This window comes from Cheilinus undulatus, linkage group 1, assembly GCF_018320785.1.
Source record: "Cheilinus undulatus linkage group 1, ASM1832078v1, whole genome shotgun sequence".
NCBI lineage: Eukaryota > Metazoa > Chordata > Actinopteri > Labriformes > Labridae > Cheilinus > Cheilinus undulatus.
In genome coordinates, this window is record NC_054865.1 from 13,890,614 (window position 1) to 13,914,387 (window position 23,774).

The 23,774-nt window shown below is 38.4% G+C and overlaps 1 protein-coding gene across 1 annotated transcript in view; it reads left to right on the forward strand.

The window, feature by feature from the left end:
* Positions 1 to 23,774, forward strand: part of ntrk3b (neurotrophic tyrosine kinase, receptor, type 3b) — a 420,803-nt gene that overhangs the window by 218,189 nt on the left and 178,840 nt on the right. Inside the window, exon 8 of the mRNA XM_041788625.1 lies at positions 21,778 to 22,098. Coding sequence (XP_041644559.1) covers positions 21,778 to 22,098 — 321 coding nt within the window. The remainder of the gene's footprint in view (positions 1 to 21,777; positions 22,099 to 23,774) is intronic.

Below are 23,774 nucleotides of genomic sequence, written 5' to 3' on the forward strand. Positions count from 1 at the left end.
TTGACCCCCTTTCACCACTTTTTTGGACCATTTGCCAGTTTAAACCAATTTCAATACTTTTTAAATCCCATTTTACCACCTTTCCCAATCATTTTGCTTCTTTTAACCCATTTTTTTTCCCATTTATGATCCCATTTTACCACCTTCTCCACTCATTATGACACTTTTTAACCGTTTTTGCTACTTTGAATCCCCTTCCACCAATTTTTCTGCCAGCTGTTGCCACTTTTGACTCATTTTTGCCACTTTCCACATATCATTGCATGTTGTAACCATGTTTTTGCCACTATTAAACCCTTTTCGCCACTTTTGCAGCCCATTTTTGCCAAGTTTAACTGCAGTCCACAATTTGTTATGACAGTTGTCACTTTTAACTAATTTTGGCACTTCAACCCATTTTTGATACTTTTGAAATCCAATTTCAACAACTTTTCCATCCATTTAGCCTCTTTTAACCCATTTTGGTCCATTTTTAATCCCTTTTCTTCTCCTTCTCCACCAATTTCTGCCAATATTAAGACATTTTTCCACTCTTTAACCCTTCCCACATCTTCCCTGCCCACTTTTAACTCATTTTTGCTGCTATTAACACCTTTCCAACACTTTTTAAGCCCATTTGCCAAGTTTAACTGCAATCAACTATTTGCTATAACCATTTTTGCCACATTTAACCCATTTTTGCCTTTCTACCATTTTTTTCTACTATTTTTTGTCACTTTCTGCCTACTTTTTGCCTCTATTAATCCATTTTTGACACTTAAAAAACATTTTTTTCCATTTTCACCCATTTCTGCTACTTTTCAAAACCTTTGCACCGCCTTTGCCCATTTTTGCCTTTTTAATCAACTTTTTTATTCTGTTGTAAGGAAATGGGTTTACATTTAAAGAAGGCAATATAATAAGACAGAAATACATTTCAAAAGATAGATATTATTCAGGTGAAAGAACAAAAAACTGTTATCACAGCCTAACTTTACAATGGACCATGGTGTGCTGACCCTCATGGGCCACCAATTTGGCCCCAGAAAGCTCTCCCCTTTATCACCCTTTTGGATAGCCTTGGCTACAGGCAAAGCATTCTGGGAGCATACAGCGACGCAAGGTTGGGCGGAAACATGTTTTCTCTGTCAACATGGGAAATTCATCCATAGAACAGAAACCTTGGCTACCTTTAGAATAAATACACCTCTTGGGGTTCAGTTTTTGTTGAAGAGACACTTCCTTTCAAAAAGCTACAGAGGTAGGTGGAGCACGATGCTCTGTCGCTGCCCGGCTTGGGAACATCAGGACGGCCTTATCATGACAGGACTGCACAGGCTGAGTGGTGAAATGTGTTCATTGTAATCTGTACACTGCCCAGAATGAAAAATCTTTTTTTGGACTTTTTGCTCTCAAGATATCTAGATGTTACACAGCACATCACTGAAGCATCTTACTGTTCTCTCCCTAAGAAACCAAACCATGTGGGCTTGGTATGACTGGAGGAACATTTTCCAAATGTCCACCTGTCCCTACACTTTGGAGAAAAGTGAATCAGTACAACAGAAGTACACTTCTCACCTGTAACGATAGCAGGACAGGTTTAGCTAAGGTGCTAATGCTAATTAGCAGCTCAAAAAGACACAAATATCACATTTTTTCTCATGCAGAACTTGCAGAAGTCTTATGTTAACGCAAAATCTACAGTCTGTTTAACCTGGGGCTTACGACCATAACACGATGTGTTTAGATTCAGTGATTTGGTGATGTAATCAATACATTTTTGTGCAATGATATAAAACAGACATCTCACCAAGCTGGATATGATTGAAGAACAGAAACAAACAAAAAATGCCGGACACAGAGTGAATGGAGAAAACAATGCCCTAATGACATGCAGACTAAATCTTCACAATCACAATGAAATTACTATGAAGGAAGAAAAACAACGTCTTTAATCACTGTTTTGATTTTATTATTTGAACTCATTATTCTCTTGTACAAGCAGACACACAGAGCTCTGTCACAGTGTTTATCCAAATCTCATTTTATTATTAAATTGACTTTAATTTGTGCCACTTGGGGGATTAAATATTTTGTTTTAAGTGTTAGCAGGATTTTATAAAGCCAATGAAGTGAACAGTACAGAAGAGATTTTAAAACAAGTTTTAAATTTGTCCCCTGGAACTAATCACAGGGGGAGACACGTTGGCAAGAGTGTGTGATGACGACTTAAAAAAACCACCATGTCAGAATGTTTTTTTTTTTTTGTTTTTTTTTACAGGAGGCCTGCTATTGTTCTCTTTTTTAGATGACAAATGAAAGATGTCTTATTTTTGAACTATACTGTTGTCATCCCTTTTCTCTGGTTTTTATAGCTGAACATGTTATTTTGTTAATCAGTTTGCAGTGCATTGTACCATATTGAATTGAATCAGATTGAATTGTTTAACATTTTAATTAATAGTCAAAAGTAATCATCTTGCAAAGGAGAGATTCACACCCTTATAAAATAGCTTGTGAAAACCAGCTAGAACAGGGATTCTGAACTGGTGGGGTGAGACCCAAAGGGTGGGTCACGAATATGTGGTTGGAGTTTTTTGAAAGTGAGGAAAAAAATCTATGATGCACTGGACGAAGTAGGCAGATAAACATCCATCATTTTTTTATTAAACTTCATTATCCCGTAAGGGGTAAATTTATGATGCTTTTCCAAGAATCCGGCATATTTAGCTCCTTAAGGAATTACCAAAATGTCCAACTTTGAAAATATTGTTACACTAAAAAGTATTTGGCCGCCTGACCATTACACCAACAGGAACTTTAATGACACTGCATTCAAATACATGTACTTTAATATGGAGTTGGTTCCCCTTTTGCAGCTGTAACAGCCTACACTCTTCTTGAAGGACTTTCCACATGATTTTGGAGTGTTTTTGTGGGAATTTGTGCACATTCATTTTGTAGAGCAATTCTGAGGTCAGGCACTGATGTTAGACAAGAAGGCCTAACTCACAATCTCCATTCTAGTTTAATGGGGTTGATGTCTTTATAGTCCTTGCTATAAACACTAGGGTACAATCATGTTGGAATAGAAAAGGGTCTTCTTTAAACTGTTGCCACTAAGTTGGAGGGATAGTATTGTCCAAAATGTCTTGGTATGCTGAAGCATTATGTTCAGCCTTCAAAAAGCTGTTAAAAAGTGGTGCTACCAGCTCCGTCTGTTGTGTATGCTGTATCCTCCAGGATGAAATGACTGCTTGCACTACACAATGAACGAGAGTGAATTTTGGATATTGTAGGCATATAAACTCAAAATGTGACATTTTATGCTATCTATCTTAGTAGGTTAAAGGCCCTGCTTGGTTATTACAAAGAGTAACATGAATTTGATGCCATCCATACCTCTGATTAGGAGATGTGTTCACTTACGCAGTGCTAGAGAAAACTCATTTATTTCAGTCTGAATCAAAGAGGTGGAAAAACAAACAGATCCTCTCTCAGCTAGAGCCATGAGGCTGCTGTGACTAAGATAATGTGTCATGATGTTTATTCAACATTAATGCAGGGTCAGTAAAGGTTTGCAAAGTGTTGAATTTAGCATGAACATCTGCACTGAGTCACACGCGCAATCCACCACCACAGCAATATTCATCAGCAGGCCTGTTTCTTCCCTCCTCATTAATGCTCTGACCTAAAGCTTCAAATGTTACAATTTGTTTCTCTGTTGTTGCACCAATAAGTCAGTCCCAATGATTTATACATCAGCTGCAGTGAAATCCTACTCCTGATCATGGTGCATAGTTTCACACAGGCTGGTACGATTAATAGTCCAGTATAGGGACAGACAGCAGAGTTTGAAAAAGGTGGTATTAACTCAAAGTGATGAAGTGACATTTGTTCAGTTGACAGCTTCATTGTGAGGCGTCTGCCAGTCAATTATTTTGTGAGGCATACATCAATGTCTGCAGTATTTATTCTGAGACGAGCTGGTGGAGATAGTCAGCAGTCAGTTCGATTTCAAACACAGTGCTGACTGTGAAGTTGAGGGGCCAAAGTGAGAGTAAACACCAGCCAGAGGTAATAATGGATGAAAAACTGTGCCAACGCTGTCACTATGATTTAGATTCATACAGACATTATTTGTATTTGCAAATACATTTAAATTAAATGGGGCCTGATTGTTTTTCTTTTATCAGCAGAACTCATGTTTAATATAAACATGTTTATATTAATTACACCTGCAAAATGTGGCATATGTCACTCAGAAAATACCAACATAAACTCAAGGGATCCGGTGGCTTTTTCAATATTTCGTCAGAGCCATGACATTCAGATTTCTTTAAGCAAAGATTTTTCCATGGCGTCTCGGCTCTGACCTCATCACTTATCCTACACGTGCGTAGGAGTGGTGGAATAGTTCCCTAAATCCCCATTTGGAGCCGACAGGGGTGCATGCTGGGGTGGTGTTGATGGGTTGAAAGCAAGGGAGCAGTATGGAGCCAACAATGGCAGAGCAGAGGGAGCAGAACAGAAATCCTGCAGCTTGAATAGACCACCTTTTTCCATGTGATAATTGTTTTTCAGATGATTGGATAATGATGCACGTTGCTCTCTCCTGGAGCAGACGACACTCCATTCCAAGCAGTAATAGTGGCCACTTCAATTTTTAATTTTTTTTTTTTTTTTAGAATTCTTTTTAAAGCAAATTACCATCTAAACAGCAGATAACACTCTAGCAGCAGGTTGGAAGTCTTGGAAGACAAAATGAGAATTAAAGTGATGAAACAAACAGCAACAAAGACTACAGAAACCCTCATCCTAATGATAATTATACTAATGTGTTTTGAAGGTTAATGCACTATGGGCATATTTCACAACAGTTGGAAAATTTGTGGATGGAATTCAAAAGTTTAAGCAAATGCACAGAGGATGTGCAACACCATTTGTTAAAGATTACAAGAAATATTACAGATTGATTGCAAAGCTAGATAAGGGAGTAAAGGCTGTGAATACACAGACTATGAAAGATGCAACTAGGGATGTCCAAACTATCATCTACTTTGTTAAACAAAAATACAAAAATTTAAACTCAGACTAAATGATTAGGTTTCAATTAGGGCTGTCAGACATACTTTTCTGTGGTTAACTGCAGTTAATATCATTTTTTTTTTCCATTTCTGAATTTCATTAGTTTTCAATCAGCTTTAAATTGTGTTTCATTTTTTATTTGACTGGCTTTAACTAAGGGCTGAAGGCTTCCTAATTGTATACAGATCTGCTTTTATTTTGAAATATAATAAGGAACTTTGAGTGGATGAAATATTATGCGATGAATCTAACCACAGAAAAAGGAATTAGTAATGGATTGAAAGGGAAATAAGGAGACATTTTAAAGCGTACTATTTGATCAGGTGACTTTTGACTCGTCCAGTGAGCTGTTTGTGAGTTTTTAAAGGGAAATGAGACATTAAAGGAGCAGTAAGGGACTTATTTTACATCATTGTGGCTGGAAGTAGACATTGTAGGGGTTTGTAGGGATGTTTAAGTATTTTGAAGTAAGGGTAATTAGCAAGAATAGTGACATTTCAGTGTGCATTGCCCCTTCAAACAGGAAGTAATAAGAAACAGAAATAATTAGTTTTTTTCAGTTTGTTGTTTTTGTCTCTGTTGAAGCCTAGAGATGCAAAAAAACTAACCAGATATGCAGAAAAGTGATTAGCAATTGGCTAAAGCTTGCGTTACAAAATAGAACAATTAAATGCTTAAAAAATGTTTGATATAGCATACGCTTGAGCCAACATTGTTTTTTGCTCCAATTTTACTTTAAACCCACTAAAATACTCAGAGCAACTGTGCCCGTCTGTTACACTGCGTGGCCAAACCTCCCTGCTGGTATGACCAGGGTCTTTTTGCCACCAGTACTTCTGCCACTACTATTACTGAGTACCTTATACAACTCAACTACAAAAGTACATTTTAGCTTTTCCAGTTGTAAATAAGACTTTACAGAGTGTGTGGCTAACATTAGCAGTGCTAGCACTGACAGCCTTCAGTCCTCCTTCACATAACTGTGCTGGATGTGGTTAATGCTAAATTACTGCCAGATGTCTATCTTCTTTAGGATGATGTACACTATTCACCGTGCTTGTTTACATCAGAGTTGTAGAGCCTTCTTGAAACAGAAATCTTTACCAATAGTAAAACTTTAGAGAGAAACTATAAGACTAGCATTTTTTGGCTTGTGGCCTACATCAGAGTCATCAAAAAGCAAATTGCAAACATATTATGCCCATGTACAGATACCTATCTGCTTAAACAAGATGAATATGGCTCTATATTTATCTTTTTCTTGTCTATTTTGGCCAAGAGATGTCTGCAGATCACAGAGAAAAAAAAAAAAAAAAAAAAAAACCTGAGCCCTCAATTCTTATGATTCTCAGCATGTGAGGCATGCATATCAGGTGTCTGAGACATGACACTCGAGCAGGAAGTTCAGAAGCCCTGACTTGTCAGCATGTAAGCATAAATGAAACACAGGCTGTAACACTGTGGAGATGTGGCCGCCACTAGCCCAGTCTGAAACAGGCTTTAGTTGGTTAGTTGTGCACATCTCTAGTTAGACTATACCAAATGAGAAACTGCCTCTTGCATTACAGGATTGGACCGGTTGTTAACGTGGTTATTTACTGCTGGCTAATGTCTTTTGGCTGACTTTTAGTTTTACTACACAGAATCTATCTCTAGGCAAAGAACAACGAGGTCCAGGAAAAGAAATATTTATTTTTATCATGTTGCTTGTAAAATCTGAGAGCTTGGAGCCAGGAAAAATCTGTTTTTTTCTTCTGAATAGTAAAGTCTCTCATGGCAGCTTTGATGGACTCGTGCTGGAGACTGAAATATACCTTGTATTAATGACAGTGGCAGTCTCAGAGAATAATTCACAACAAGAAGAAAATATCCTTTATCAAGCAGAACAGGGAAATTATGCAGGTACATTTAGAAAGCAATGAGGTGTTGCAGAGTCACAACCAAGTGAAATTGATGTAGCCAATTAGCAAGAATAAACCCTCCAGCCCACATGAACACTCAGCCTTGATCTAAGCGGAAAGAGACAAGGAAAAAAAATATACATTACCCTCAGCAACGATAAAGCAATGATTTGGTAAGTGTCATAATGTGCCTCTAATATCCAGACTGTGAATTACAGCATGTATGTCAGCTCTTACATAAGTTCACCCTGTGGTTTAGCCCCGGGAAGATTTGGGACAGACTGTATTCACAGCCAATATTTATCAAAGAGGCCTGACATTTTTCTCTTTGTTGCGCGCTTGCTGTTGTAGAGTACAATCTATTGTGGCTGTTTGCAATGCATCATGCTGCAGGACAGGGGGAGATTTGTCACCAATTCAAACACTCCCTACTGGAGCAGAACTGCTAAGGACTATGGAGGAATGACAGATTGACTTTGCAACATCTTGTCTTCAGGGCTTCCTCCATACGGACGCTATGGATGTACATCTCCAGGCATTTTCCCTTTCTGTTGACACTCTCTGCTGGTGCTGCAAATTAACTTATTAATTTTTCAGCACATGCTCTGATGGTAATTACATTTCCTCCCCTGTGCAGCCTATTGTCTCTGGAAATGTCATAAAATAGCTCAAACTGCTTCTCTGATTAGAGAGTAATCTGATTGACAGGGAAATTACCAGCCGTCAAGTAACATTCTCTGCATTCAAAGATGAGTTTCCCATTTTAGAGGGACTGTAATTAACCACAATGCAAATGCTGCAGAGCCTTTGTCCTGCTGCTGTCTCAAACAATAGCCGCTCTACAGCACTGTGGACTCATATAACCTAATATGTTTTTCTTTTAGTCCTTCAGGCAGGAGATATAAATCTCCTTTTAGAACAAAGTATGAACTTACACCTGGGTTACTTCTCCTTAGAGCGACTAGTGGGGCCAAAAGCAGAACTGTCCCGGTGCAACTCAGTAGCCACCCTGACTAACCGTACACTTCTCCCACAAAACCTGATTTTAAACACAACAAATACAAGGTCTGTGCAACTTTGTAATTTACCCTGACACATATGTGTGTGAAAGCAGTAATTCTGTGTTAAAATAAAAACCTGAAAACTAAAAAGGTAAGGACATTTTATAAAACATGAATAGAAAAATAATACAGAGACTTACAAATCCATTTGAACCAATATCCAATTGAATATAGCACAAAGGCAAGTTATATGATGTTAAAACTGATAAACTTTATTGTTTTCTGAAAGTATGCACACTATGAATTTTATGCCTGCAACATGTTTCAAAAAAGTTGGGACAGCGGCATGTTTACCTCCTTGTTCCATAACTTTTATCAAACAACATCTGCAACTACTAGTAGCTGGGGAATGAAGACACTGACTGTTGTAGTTTTTAAGTTGAATTCTCTCAATTCCAGTCGGATTTACATTATCCATTGTGCCCATTCATTCGGTAGAGCATTTATGAGGTCAGGCACTAAATTTAGAAAAGAAGGCCTATCTCACAATCTCTGTTCTAGTTCATCCCAAAGGTACTCAGTGGGGTTGAGGTCAGGGCTCTGTGTGAGCCAGTCAAGTTCTTTCACACTGAACTCATCAAACCATGTCTTTATAGTCCTTGCTTTGTGCACTGAGGCATAATCATGATGGAATACAACAAAGGCCTTCCCCAGACTGTTGACAAAAAGTTGGAGGCATAGCGTTGTCCAAAATGTCTTTATATGCTGAAGCATTAAGATTGGTCTTCACCGGTGATAAAAGGCATAGCCCAAACCCTGAAAATCAGCCCCATACCATTATACATCCTCAACCAATCTACACAGTTGGCACAGCGCAGTCAGGCAGGTAACAGTCTCCTGGCATCCACCAAGTCCAGACTTATCCATCTGACTGCAAAAAAAAGAAAAAAAAAAAGAGAAACATGATTCATCACTCCACAGAACATGTTTCCAAACCTCCACAGTCCAGTGTTGGTGTGGTTTACACCATTCCATCTAAGGCTTGGCATTGGGCTTGGTGATGTGAGGCTTGCATGCTGCTGCTTGGCCAAGGAAAGCCCTTCCACAACAGTTTTGGTTCTCACATTAATGCCAGTGGAAGTCGAGAAGTCTTCAACATGAAATCATGAGAGTGCTAGCAACTTAAACACACCATTCGCCTTAGCAGTCATCAACCCCGCTCTGTGATTTTATGTGGTCTTCTGCCTCATTCAACTTCCTAATAATATCACTTTAAGTTGACTGTGGAAACTGTCTTCTAGCAAACTTGGCATTCATCACATATGCACACTTGAGTCAATGAGCTCTTCAGAACAACTCATTTAGTATCACAAATGTTTGCAAATGGAGACTGCATGACTAGGAGGTCAGTGTTATACATCTGTGGCAACAGGTCTGATTAAGACACCTGAATTCAGTAATTAACAGGTGTAGCCAATTGTTTTTTTCCCATATACTTTACATCTTAAATTGCTAAACAGTGCACAAAGTTACACAGCTAGCATAAATGATATTGTGGGTCTTTTTAGTGCCCATGGCATTGGTAACTTGCACATCTGCGAAATATTCATTAATACTGAGAGGTCCATAAGGATTTTGCAGCCGCATATGCTTCCATCAATGGCATCTTTTCAGGGACGTCCCTACTTTTTTCATCAAAATAATGCAAAGCTCTATTCTAAACAAGTTACAACAGTATAGCTTAAAAAATTACAGATACTAGACTGGCCTGCATTCAGTCCAGACTAGTCTCCCTTTGAAAGGTATGGTGTAATATAAGGCCCAGAATGGAAACCCCTGAAGTTGAGCAACTAAGGATGTGCATCAAACAAGAATGGGAAGAATTCAACTTTCAGTACTTCAACAGTTAGTGTCTTCAGTCCCCAGATGTTTACACAGGGTTGTTAGAAGAAGAGATGATGTAACATAGTGGTAAACATGGTCCTGTCTCATCTATTTTGGAACATGTTGCAGACATTAAATTCAGAATGAGTGCATATTTCCAAAAAGATTAAAGTTGATCAGTTTGAACATGACATTACTTGTTTTTTTTCTGCTTCATTTAATTGAAAAAAGGTTGAAAAGGATTTTTAAAAACACTACATTATATTTTTATTCTCACTGTGTCACTGGGATTTGTGAGTCATGTGCACATTTATTAGATACTGGAAATGACCTCATCAATGCTAACTGTTTTAGTCAGTTATTGGCATATTCTCTTATGTGCTAACATCAAGCTAATGAACTAAGCACTGGCTGTAAAATAACATAGACCAAGTCTGTGAAACCCTGGACTGTTAAAGCCCATCATTGGGGCTCACCTCAGCCATGCACTCTATTATGAATATTTCATATCCATCCAGAATCAAACAGGTAAGGTTATAGAGACATTCATCCCTGTAAAGCGTGTTCTCATAAAGAAATAAGCTGTAAACCAGCCTGCAGACACGTTTTTTTTTTTTTTTTTTCTGCTAATAAAACAGACATTTTTGTTTGGGTGTGAATTTCCAGGGTTTCTGTAGCCAGCCTCAAGTGGAGTCTTGAGTATTGGCAGATTTTTGCACTTGTGCATTTGCTGCATTTTTTTTTAAACACTGGATGTTGATCAAAGATATTCATACCTGTGCATCTGTTAGAATAATGCACCATCCACTAGTGAAATCAGCCTACGTCTTTCTATAACCAGATGAGATAATCTCTTAAAGTGTGTGTTCACAGTTCAGAGATGTTAATAACATGGGTTAAGCTGATAGTATGAGTCTGACAGCAACAATTGTCACTTGCTCTGGATTATGCCTTCTGTTTTATCAACATTAACATAATAGGAGTGTGTTAATTTGGAGTGTATAATATGTCAACTGAAGAAAAAAGGGAAGAGTGATAGAGACAGACTATTCAGCACATCAGCTGATGAAACACGGTAGGTTTTCTGTTTTTGTTAAAATTCATAGTCCTCATTTCTGTCTAAGTTATTAAGCTTTTGATTAGACTTTTTAGGGCCCTGTGAGGAGTTCTTAACTGGTTATGAAAGAGACCTAAATAAATCATGATTCCTCTTCATGGCCTAATATTGAGAAAATGAGACAATCTAAAAAAACCTAGAGTAATTTTAAAAGTCTGGAATCAGCCACAGGGTGGGTGTCAGTTTACACTTCATTAAAGGAGTGCCTTTTCACCATGGAGAATATTCATCATGGTTAAGTTTGGCTGTGAGAAAGCAGGACAAGATGTCTCAGCAGAAACACCAAAACATGTAAAGGTCTTTAGAAAGGACTGTAAAAGGTAGTGTAGTCTTAGAAACATCACTGTATCTGAGTTATAGAGCTCTCTAATGGCAGTCAGCGCACTGAAATGCTTTCTCATGCTAACTCAAGAGATTAAGCTGAGTTGTGACTTAACCGCCTAACAACAAAAACCTGTACATGTCCATGTCAGTCTGATCAGCCATGCCCTTAACTCTTAAGTTGTGCAGGAGAGACATACAGGATAGGAGCCACAGGCCGGACTTGAACCCAGGCTGCCTGATTACATGGGGCGCGCCTTAACCATCAGGCCATCTGCGCCTCCTGAATGAGTTACAACTGAATCCCACCAACGAAACATGAGCGCTTTAGACCTAAACCTGGACCCAATTTTTTAACCAGACTGTAAACACATAAATCCCTGCTGTAAAACCATTAACATGGTCGTTGATGTGATTTGTAGCATTTTCAAAGCCAGCCTGAAGTGGACTGGACACTCCTAGAAGTGTGGTTTTCCTCACTTTGGCGTTGTCTTCACTTTGAAGTACGCTAAAGGCTTAAAAATATCACACAGAAAACAAGAAGACAATGTAAAGGAATCCTGCCTTGACACAGGCAGGAGCTGCAGACCAGAAAACTTTACCCTTGAAAAAAGATGAAAAATGTTGATTCAGATCAGTTTGTCTACCTCTATTGTCAGAAGTCCCACCCCTTCTTGATTTTGATTGGTGGGTGAAGGAGAAGTGGCATTGACAAGCATAACACTGTTCCAAAAGCTCAACAGTTTTTAACTGAGAATGCTTCAGTCCTGGCAACAAAAAACAGCTGATGCTAGAGGCATTTTTTCTGCACAGGCCGTGGATTTCTCAGAACGCTGGACTACATTTGTTTTGAACCAATGCCAGTGCTAAAAAAGCAGGATCTTGGTTTATGATCCAGGTACTCTTGACCCCAAAGTCCATGTTATTTTAACAGTGTGAAAACAAGCATATCACGCTAAGGTGCTATGCCTGAGTCTGCCTGTAGGTATGATCTTGGGTACGATATGTGGACTTGGGCACAGTATACAGGAGATATGAATGTCACAGTGTCTGAGTACAGGGTATTACAGGGATTTCATGCAAAGAGTAAAGCTGTGAAGCTGATTCTAAACCCTCATGTCAATGCAGCAAATATCCATTTCATCCTCTGAGCTGCACACTAAGATGTAGACGTAGGAAAGAGTCAATGTAGGTATCTCAAAAATAGTAAAAATGGGCAACAGTTAGGTCCTTTAATAAAGCAGGTGTCCAAATATAGATTGGCTACAGCACTGGTCACAGGTTTGAGTACTGATCCTGACACATGTTTGCTTGATGTCTTTTCCCACTCTGTCTACATTTCCTGTCTCTTTTCAGCTATCCTATGCAAGAGAGGCAACAAAGCACCAAAAACTAAAAACATCCATAACATCCAGCAGGATTGACTCTATCATGTGCATAGAGCATAATGCCAAAATGGATGCCATGGTTGCTTCTTATTCGTCCTTCTTCTTGGCGAATTTGCAAACCAACTATGGGCATACCTCCAGTGGTATAGTGCAGGATATAGGCAGGTATACATAGAATACCCACTTATTTTTAGTGTCTATCAAGTGCAACCACGACTGAATACCTTATCACACATTATTAAGTAGCTTGCAACATTTTTTTTAAAATTTTATTTTACCTTTTTTGTCTGGTTGGAAAAGAATATCAGGCTAGGCCAATCACAGGCAAAGTAAGGCCAGTTATTCCTTGTGGTTTTCAGGGATATCTACCAATGTAAATGGAGCTGACATCACTATTTCTAGTAGTTTTTTCCCTTATTATAATTCTATACTCATCCTCTTTACCTTAGGTCAAGTAGAAAATGCTACTAATGAAAATGCAACCTTCAAATACACCGGCCAATCATCCTTTGTCATTAAAAAGAGAAGTAAGGGCCAAATTAAAAGCACACCCACTTCTGCAGGTGCCACTACACCACTGCTACCTCCACTTATCAGACTGTGTACACATACCAGTGTGCTCAGAGATGGAACAGTGTTACCAATGTGGAAGCAAAGCGGCAGGGAAGAGAGGAGGGGGAAGTATTTGCACTCAGACTTGGTACAAAACATCATGCCGACTGTGACAATGCCCTTAAAATCAAGCTATCCATCTCCTGAGTTTTATCTGTGACAGCATCGCTTTGCTACTTTATACAGGTTAAATTCTTAATCACAGGTTAGTTCAGCCCTGAGGGAATGTGTCTGGGTGTCTGTCCTGTGTTGCCTTCCTTGTCACCGGCAGCCATGATGTCCTATCTGTAGTCTGGCTGAAACATGACATTTCTAATATGCCACCAGTGTTACCACTAGATAACACAGCACAACTAGCCTTGTATTCTCCCTGATCAAAGCCTTGTAGTTATCAAAGCTTGTCATCTGTACGAGCTCCACGAGGACACCGTGTTGTTATAGACCAGTATGGAGCACTCTGCTGATTTGTGTTGTATTGACTGAGACTGGGCTGACAGCCACGCTGAGGGGAAAATGGATCGGCCCCTAACTGTCCATCAACTAGAGAATTTTTGTTCCTAACGCTCTCTTTATTCTCTCCTTGTGTCTTTAGGCTGAGCAGCTTTTTACCGCCTTCACTTCTTCCTCCCTCTTCTCTGATTCTTTCTCTCTCATCTTTATCTTTTCTCTTTCTTCCTGCACTCAATTCACAGCTCGGCACACGCCCCCACACCAGCACGTTCAGGCACACAAACACACTCACATGCCTTAGCCTTTAGTGCAATTCAATGACTTTATTGTCAGCATTGTCTAGCTGGAACAATATCACCAAGGCGATTTATGAAATGACAGCTTTCAGATGCTAATAAATGCTTTTTTCATCTCTTTCCTGGTGATTATTTGGTTTAAAACACAAGCTTCATGCTCTTTAACCCTTAGTCACAGTTACACCAGACAAAGCTGGTAGTGACAGCTACTTTTATTATCAGTGCATGCAGCAATTAATCATACATTAATGACCATCTCCTACTGTCCTCTGGTGCTAATACACAAATGCAATAATGGTAAAGCATCAAGAAATGCTTCATTTACCATTAACTCTAACAGAAAGTCAGTGTTCAGATATTTGGATTACAGTGCTTAATGTTTTTCTTTGAATGCACCCATATTCATGCATCTGGTTCATGTGAAAGCAACAGCAATAGTTGGTCAAAGTGTAGCAAGAAAAAGAGCTTAAGACTGAAGTTCAAACCCTTGTTTCCTTCTCAATTCTCATGTGAATGAATCTCGTTGCCAGCAGACAAACGTGTCTGATGAAGCATTCTGGCTCCTCTGCTATTAGCCTCCTGTTTGATCAGCGATGGCAAACCACCAAGGCTGGATTGGTTAATGGTCAAAAGCGGATCATAAGACAAATGCCCAGAATTCATTAAAATGGATAGTACAAAAGAATTTCATTCATTACTTATAATTGCCAAAGCTCAGTATCATCTGAGACAGACATTGCACCATAACCCATCTTTTAACCCATACATCCGGTCTGAAAATGTGTATACGACTTTGATCCAGAGATAAATATCTCTACTATTTAACCAGTTTGTACTTTTCCTTAATGGTGGTTTATTTGAGGAAGCTTTTATCCTTTTGGCATCAGGATTTTTTTCTGTGTTACTTTGGTTCAGAGTAATGAGGACTATAGTCCAAAAAGGGATCCAGTTTCTCACAGATGGACTGGGATGCACATCTTAGTCCTTTAACACGATGCTAACACTTTGTGCCAGGTGCCATTAATGGGCTAATGGGATCAAGACCAATCATGGTCATTTTAACATAGGAAATTATCTGTCTTAATTGGTAGTAACAGGTAGTTATAATCTCGACAGCTTTTAACGCTAGTTGTGTCATTGATCACGCAGAGCTAATGGGCAGGAGTTAGGTTTACACATCTGGTTCTTTGATTTAGTTTAGTTTGTACTTTTATTTGACAGGAGCCATGCAGAGCAAGTTATAAATCTAATTTACATCTGGTGTCCTTGGAAGATATAAAAACCCTGCAAAACAATTGATTAAAAACAAAACAAACTCAGCAAAAGTGCATCATATCATATTTCAAATTACAAGATTGGTGCATAAAAAGGTTTCAATCAGTGATTGCATGTTTGGTTTGCTTTGAGCCATGATATTTGTTGTGTTTCAAAAACACTGAAGCTTGTTCAGTCTTTGATATAGATCAGAACTGAGTTCCAGTTTTCTACTGCTCTGACTGAAATGTTTTGTTGATAGTTTATTTTATTCAAAGCTTACATGTAAAGCTACATGGACTCATCCTTAGACGGGCTTCCTACTGGTGTCTATGCATTTAAAGCATTTAATGCATTTGAACATACAACATATTATAAATATACTTATAATGTATTACATTGAACCTGTATCCCGTGTAACCATGGTTCTAAGCATTCATGACTATTTATAATGCCTTATAACAGTCATCATAACTACTTAAAATACCAGTGTCCATAATGACTTATAACTAAATGGACTATAAGACATTATAAGTCATTATAGACACTGCCATTATAATTAGCTGTGATTACAGTTAGAAGGCATTATGAATAGGCACAAGTGCAGACTCATCAGACTAATCCTGAGATCAAATAATCTGTCTTGATTAGAATATGGCTGCCTTTTAACATTTCAGTGCCAGAACACTAACTGACAGCTAACAGTGATCCTCATAACATCCTTCAGTTACGTCAAGCAGGTAATGTTTGGTTATGTGCGTGCACCTATGCTTTGACAATGAACAATTTCTTGTCGTTCACTTCCTAAACAGCAATACTGACCCACTAACAATGTTTTTGTAGACTTTCATCCTGGTTGCAGCCATAAAGGAAGAATCAGTCAATCAATCAATCAACCTTTGTTTGTATAGGGCCAATCGTAACTGAAGTTATCTCAAGGACTCAAGGACAATTTCTATGATTCTGGTAAATTAAAAGTGTCCTTGTGCTGTACATAGGTCCAACATGACAAAAATCCCACAGTTGAAATCAGTATTTCAGTTTATCTGTTTTTGTCTGTTGATGTGTGTCTTTTTTAAAGAAATAGAGAATAAAATGCTCGGTGCTGCAGCTCAACACAGTGGTCCATGGTAGCTGATAGATTCAGGATGGGGATGAAAAAGTATGGGAGAGACTAGCAGGAATGGAGCCACAGGCCAGACTTGAACTCAGGCCGCCCACTTATGAGGGGTGCAACCTAGGCCCGTGATCATCTTCCCATCCTGCTCCAGGAATATCATCAAATTCAGAACATGTGTAGAGGAAAAAATATGTTGTTGTACATATTGTTGTTGTTTGTTCGTTTGTTTGTTTGTTTTTTAACTCCATCCTTGAAACAGTTTAATCAGGAATAACTTTTTATTTCATCATTTTTTCTGAAATCCTCAGCTGTTATCAGCAAATATGATGCATGTTAAACATGAATTTCTCAGTCCATTTCTGATAAAATGTCATTTTCTATGTCAACTTTTTGCTTTGGGCGTTTTGGGAGTGTGATTTTGCTGCTTGGGTTTTTCACATATCACTACACAACATGTTGGCATCAAACCTAGTGATGGACAAAACAACAACCACAGAAATACACAGTTAAAATATTTTAATCGCCCCCTTGTGGCTGGCTGCTATATAGGGACTGATCTCACTGTTAGAGCCTAAAAATAACAAACAATTGAAAGAAAAAAAAAAATATATATATATCAAAACAAAAATATGTTAAATATACCATTTACATTTATTTTTTGTTTATCTGAAGTTTGACCCTGAAAGTGCCTGTATAGGAGGCTGTTCCTTGTCCAAATATAGTTGGTGACCCATGCACTAGGCCATCTGAACCCCTCTTATGCTTACAACTGATACTAACAATATATTAGCAGGCTACTGTTTTTCTTAAAGCCAGTGTTGGCAGTAACAAAGTTACAGTACCTGTTAGAGAAACTACTTTTTTGTACTTTGAATGTAATGGGGTAATTCTGCAGTCCAAACAGTCTTTACTTAGTTACTCTCTGTTAAAAACTAACCTGTGACTTGAAAACAATGCCTTATTTCACTTTCCATTGGTCTGGAGTAACAGACTGTGGCTAAGTAATGCAGTAATGAAACTTCTGAATGGCTCCAATTTTGCAGGTTTAAAGTGTTGGTGATGGCAACAGGCAGCAGGAGTGATGGTTTTTGTAATTTAGCAAAGGTCATTTAGCTTTAGCAGACTCCAGGGTATTGTTAAAATTGTTAGGAAAAATTTCAGGTTCAACCCTTAGAGTAGAAAGTAAGGCCAAGGCGATGCTGGCTGACTGTAATTGTTCTTAGTTTTCAGCTCTGGATGCAGATTCAGCCTGCCTGCATGGACAAAGAGCATAATGACTAATTTATCCTTGATGCTACTGGCAACAACTAAATGTACATTCTTTAATCAGTCTTTTACCTTTTAATATTGTCCACTGGACTTTAACTTTTAAGTGTCTCCTTATTGTTGTAGTTATTGTTAACTGGATGAATGCACTGTACTGTTTTATGGCTCACTGCAAAACAAACCGCCCTTTCACTGGGATAATAAAGAAATCCTTAACTTCTACTTTAAAAGTGATTTTACCCAACTCCGCATATTTATATACCCCCCAGACAGAGCTGTAAGCATGGCTAATTTTGAGCTTTGTGATTTTCCCCAGAACAGTTTCCAGAATTCAAAATGGATCAAACAAAGTGGAAAAGAAAGCCTGGGCCCCATTATTTTTACTTGTTGGTGGTCTGGGAAAATAAAGAATCTGAACTATGCTCACTGTTTTTACTGTCACCAGTTTATAAAGTTTGGGGGCTACATAGCACAATGGACAAGGATGATGCAATTCAAGAATCAAAATACTCTAATCTGAGCATGCAGATCTCCAAAATGACTGAAACAATCACATATTAGGTATTTCTAGGTAATAGATAATTTCAAGATAAATTATGATTTATAGAGTAGCATGGCAGGATTTATTAGTGTGGCTGCAGACAACATTAAAACACATGCAAACCTGATGTAGCCATATTAGTATGACTTGACACTCATGCATATGGAAATGGCATTCACTGAGACCCAGCAAGTGTCATCCCTGGTGCATTATGAGTGTGCATGTGTGCGTGTGAGTGGGCGGGTAGGGTTTGGCAAGGGGGCGGCTGATATGTAGAACAGACCGAGAGAGACACTGCCAGGTATTACTGTCTGCCAAATATTTCCTTTTGATGATGTAGCAGCAAGAGTGACTCATTGCAAAGACAAATCAGTAGATGAATTGTTCATGAAATGTATCTGATGGTATTAGAGTGATAAATTGCCTCTCAGCTTGGCGGCGTTGTGGATTCAGAGGTGTGTTTCTGTATGTCAGAAAGAGATTCTCCGTGCTCGTTTATGCAGAGGAGATTCCTCTGTCTATTCCGAGCAAGAGGAATCCCTCTCTCGGTGAGCTCTCTTAACCCTCCCACATTTTGCTGCAGTATATATCACACAGTAAAAAGCTCATTGTCACTCCCAGGCAACAAACCTGCCTCCTAACTGTCATGTTCCCCAGAACAAATCTGAGCAGCTTTGGTCTTTAGAGAAAGTGAGTCTAAGCTCAAAAAGGAGCAAACTTTGTCTCAGGCTATGAGTGGGATGTCAGTATGTCTAATATAAGAACTGCTCTTTTTGAATAAGCTCAAATCATACATAGGTCTATGATTGGAAAACAAAAATCAGGAAGAGATTGAGTTAAGTGACATTTTGCCACTTTGAATTCCACTGAATTTCTTTTCTTTTTATCTGTATTGTTAAGGTTAAGGTAAACGTCATGATTCCCAGAGGGGAAATTTGATTCCAGCCAGTAGAGAATAAATGAAAACACACAGCAATACATACACAGAGTCCACAACATACACAGGTCACCAAACATGCAGACATAGACCACTACAGTTGAAAGGGAAAGATCAAGTTATTATTGAGGTCAACAGAAGCTGGAATAAATCAACAAACAGCAGCTTTACAAGGATAATAGACTTTGATGATTGTGATGTGAAACTACAATAACCATGGTTTCAAAAATATGATAACATGGCCTTAATTTCTGAATTCTAATGTAAAATCACATGGACATATGTTAGAAATTTGCATGTTCTTTATTGCTGCCTGTTTTTAACAGAGATAATACAATGGTCCAGTTCAAAATAATAATAAATATCAACAGTATCAAATGTCTCTCTGTTTGAAATGAAGGCATGGTGCAAAAGAAAGAACAGGTTGGAATTATTTGTTGAACTGTTACAGCCCTTCGAAGCATAAAAAACAAGCAAGATAAAGCATGATCAAAATGAAAATAAAGTGTGTGTTTATTTGGAAAACAACCTTAGTGACATTTCCCTTTAATTTCCTTTTAAACAATAAATGGATCCAAAGAGCACTGTTAAGATTGGTATCTATCCATCATTTCAACTAAAGAATCTCAGTCAATCTGTTTTCATCACATCAATTAGACCTCTCATAAGTTAAGAGATAATCATTTCTTATCATCTCTAGTCTGTAACACGGTTTCATTAGTCACTTAGGGCTAAAGGGAATGCATGGTGCAGTTTCATCGTTAGAGCAGCATAATGCATTAGTTTCTGTATTCCAGTCCTCTAAAAGACAACAGTAGCTTGGATGACATAATGATAAGATAATTTGAGTAGTAGTATAATATGAGTAAGTAGCTGCCTGATCAGCATCTTTGTTGGAAAGACATCCAACAAAAAAATACAGATTTAGATATTGGACCTTTTGCAGTACTGTTTATATCTGAAGTGATGGTGCTTATATTTGTGTAAGTGCACAGCTGAATTAGTAAAATACAAACGTGTGTTTGTGTGTTTTTGTGCTTGAGTAATAGTATTATGATGCGTGAGCACTTTGGTTTTGATATTGTGCTGTGATGATTTTTAAGAAGTATGGCTATTAAATAATGAGACTATGCTTATGAGGATAAAACCCTGTGGTTCACAGTCACACTGAGTGTTTTTATATTATTGGGTATTTCACACAACTGCTTTAAGTTTCCAATCAGTGATGTCTTTAATTCACTGTTAGCGCCTGACTGAAATGACTGTGTTTTTGCTAAGGTGTTGAACTAAGCAGGTGAATCTTTCAGTACATTAACTGAGGTGTATGGGGAACCCTGCATGTCACGTGCACGTGCGTCTGAATGGGACAAAAAATTAAGTGAAGGCAGAGAGGATGTCCAAGAGGATGAACGTTTGTGCCAGTGTTGCCCCAAAACTTCTGACTCCTGATCAGAAGGTTAGACACAGACAAAATTGTGCATTGTGGAAAAAATGAAAGGAAACCCCATTCAATGAAAAACAAAGTTGCTCAAATTTTCTGATTCCTTGACAAGGAGTCACAAGCAGTGAACTAAAGATGTCACTTATTGAAAACTTAGAGCAATAGCCTAAACACCCAACCTTTAACATATAATGCTCAGTGTGACTGTGAACCTGTGGTTTTATCCTCATAAGCACAGTCTCATTATTTAATAGCCATGCCTCATAGATGTGTGTGAATGTTCTGAGCCACTTTTATATGTTTATATCTTTTGTAATGCCACATGGGAATTTGGTAAACCCAGAACAGCTGCTGCTAAGCTGAGCCAAGGCTAATGATCTAAACAAATAAACTAACCCCATCATAAAACTGATTCATTTCCTCTGTTGCTGTTGATTATTGGTGGGATCATTGATAAAAGGCCATTTAAAAGGAAGACATTGAATGAATGAGTTAAGATGAGAAAAGTGAGTCATCTTTTTGACACTTTTGATTGGTTTAAAATTTGTAAAATCAACTGACAGGTGTAAATGGTGACCAGAAGCACTGATTTATATATATATATAGAAACCATGTTACCATTTATATATATATATATATATATATATATATATATATATATATATATATATATATATATATATATATATTAAAAAAAAAAAACAATCCTGAAAAAATTTAGAGAGGATGTAATGGTCTGATGTCAGCACACTGTAATGTAAATGGTATTTAAGAAACCAAAGTTACATGGGGGTCCCTATTATAGCAATATTTGGGAAACCTGTTAGTCCAATGATTGAGTTAACCACCTTTGAATTGTTGATTTCCTACAACACCTTGTGGTTAAGCTATCTTCTCCTGAAATTGTTCGAACAACAAAAAACTGAATTGCCTTTTTAGTCTCCTTGTCTGTTGCACTTATTTCTTTACAATTATTTCTTAACAATGTCTTACTGAGCCTCAAACTCTTTATACCTCCTACTAAGCTGATAATAGTTTTGTGTAAAGTGGGACTGGAGAAAAAGAGAACAAATAAGATCTTTGTATTTGCCAGATTAAACCATAAAATGAAAAAAGAGAAGCTCTACAAATAATCATCTAGTTCAGTAACATGGTTTCTTTCCTTTTCTTTGCTACAGTTCCTCCCGTCATCCTGAGACTGGCAGAGCCCGAACAGCGCCATGACACCTGCATCGAGTTCACGGTTCGTGGTTATCCTCATCCTAAGCTGCGTTGGTTTCACAAGCAGAAAGAGATTGTCCAGAACGAGTACATCCGCACTGAGATGGACTTCTACCAGGACTATTTGGAGGGTTGTCTAACCTTCCAAAACCCAACGCACATCAACAACGGGAACTACACACTGGAGGCCAGCAACCCCCTTGGAACAGTTACAAAGACGGTGCATGGTCACTTTCTGAGGCCGCCGATCGATGACGAGGGTGAGTGGATGATTTCAGGTTGCTATTCTTTGCGGTACACAGGGTTGTAGTTGGCATCAGTGATGCTCCTACCATCATTCATACAAGGCCTGTTAACATGTTTTTACTGCCTGAACATCCCTTTTATTCTTCTGGATTTTGATAAAAGTGAAATCACAAAAAAAGAGAAAAAATCCTGCCAAGTAACTGTGATTCCCAGAAGACCTGTACGGCCCACTTCCTGGGGATGAGCATTATGATTGGAACAAGTCTTCAACTAGTTGAATATCTTGTTCAAACTACCTGTTGGGAGAATTACAGGTTTCATTCCAGGTGGAAAAACTGTTGGGAGCATTTAGTTTTTATTAAAATCACCCTTCACAGGGTGCAGGTTGTGGAGCCGGTCCCAGCAGTCTGGATCAGAGCCAGGGTTCATTCACAGTTCAGTCAGGTAGATTTTTCACTTACAGTTCATTCTGAGTTCACAGGAAGGGGGGAAATAAACCCACAAAGACAGGCAAATTTCTCCCCATGGTCAATATTCCAAGGTTAATACCTTATGTCAATTTATTGACATAGCGTGACTTTCTCTGTCTTCTCTTTTGCAGATATAGTGGAACTAGGTGAGTGTCTCTAAGTTCAAATATAACCCTGCTATTTCCTCCTTTTTTACGTGGTGTCTCTTCTTGTTTGTTTGGCATCATTATGCACAGATTTATCTGTCTTTAGAAGGTAACCATGGAGAAATTTGTTTGCTTTGTGTTGTAGTTTGTCAAAAGCTCTAAGCAATGCTCATCAGTTTTCTGGACCCTGATAGGAATATTAATCCAGGATGGCTTTGGGAAACATAGCGTTCATACATAATGCTGTGTTGACGCCATATGCCTTGCTAAAAGGCATCACAAGATGTTCAGAGAGAGAGGGGCAGCAATATTTCAGTCACTTTCCTTGGTTGTATCACTACAGCAAGCAGAGCGGTTTAAACTCGACCCTCTGAGTCAAAAACCTCTTTTTTTCAGGTTATTGGGGTTAATACTGTTCCTTTGAGCTCACTTATTTCATATTCCTTACACGTACACTGAGTTTAGGTCTCTATGCATGGCTGTTCCACTCGGCAGCCTCATTTTTCACATTTGCTGGGAAACATCTCAGCTATTTTTTTCAGTCTTTGTTGCGACTTGATGCCTCAGATGATGCACATGTGATGTGATAATCTTCTTATGCTGGTTGGTAAGCAGCTGTGTTTCAGCAGCTGGGCTCTGATGCCTTGGTCGACCATTCATTGAGCTTGCTTTCCCTGTTTACTGTTGCTACACCTGTTGGAAATATAAAAATTCAGGAGCTTTTTTTTGCAACAATAACCATTTAAAAAGGGTGTAAAGCACTGACTATTATTAGGTTTTTGTGACTAATATCATTAAAGGTGAATGAGGGGGGGAAATGACAGAATAGCTATGCTGCAGGCCATATGGTGATTCAACTGAAAATAGACCTGTCCAGTTCTGTTATGACTATGCCAGGGTTCTCAGAGGGCTGCTCTGTTTAAAAATAACTATCAGAGAGTTTGCATTATTATCAATGTCAACCTCCTGAAGTCAGAGACCACCATATGCTTAGCTCTGTGTTTCTGCTACATGTCCTGCATGAAGTGCTGGAAGTTATGGTAATTATCAGACCAGAAGTGCCATGTTGGATATTGTAATGAATTAAAGCAT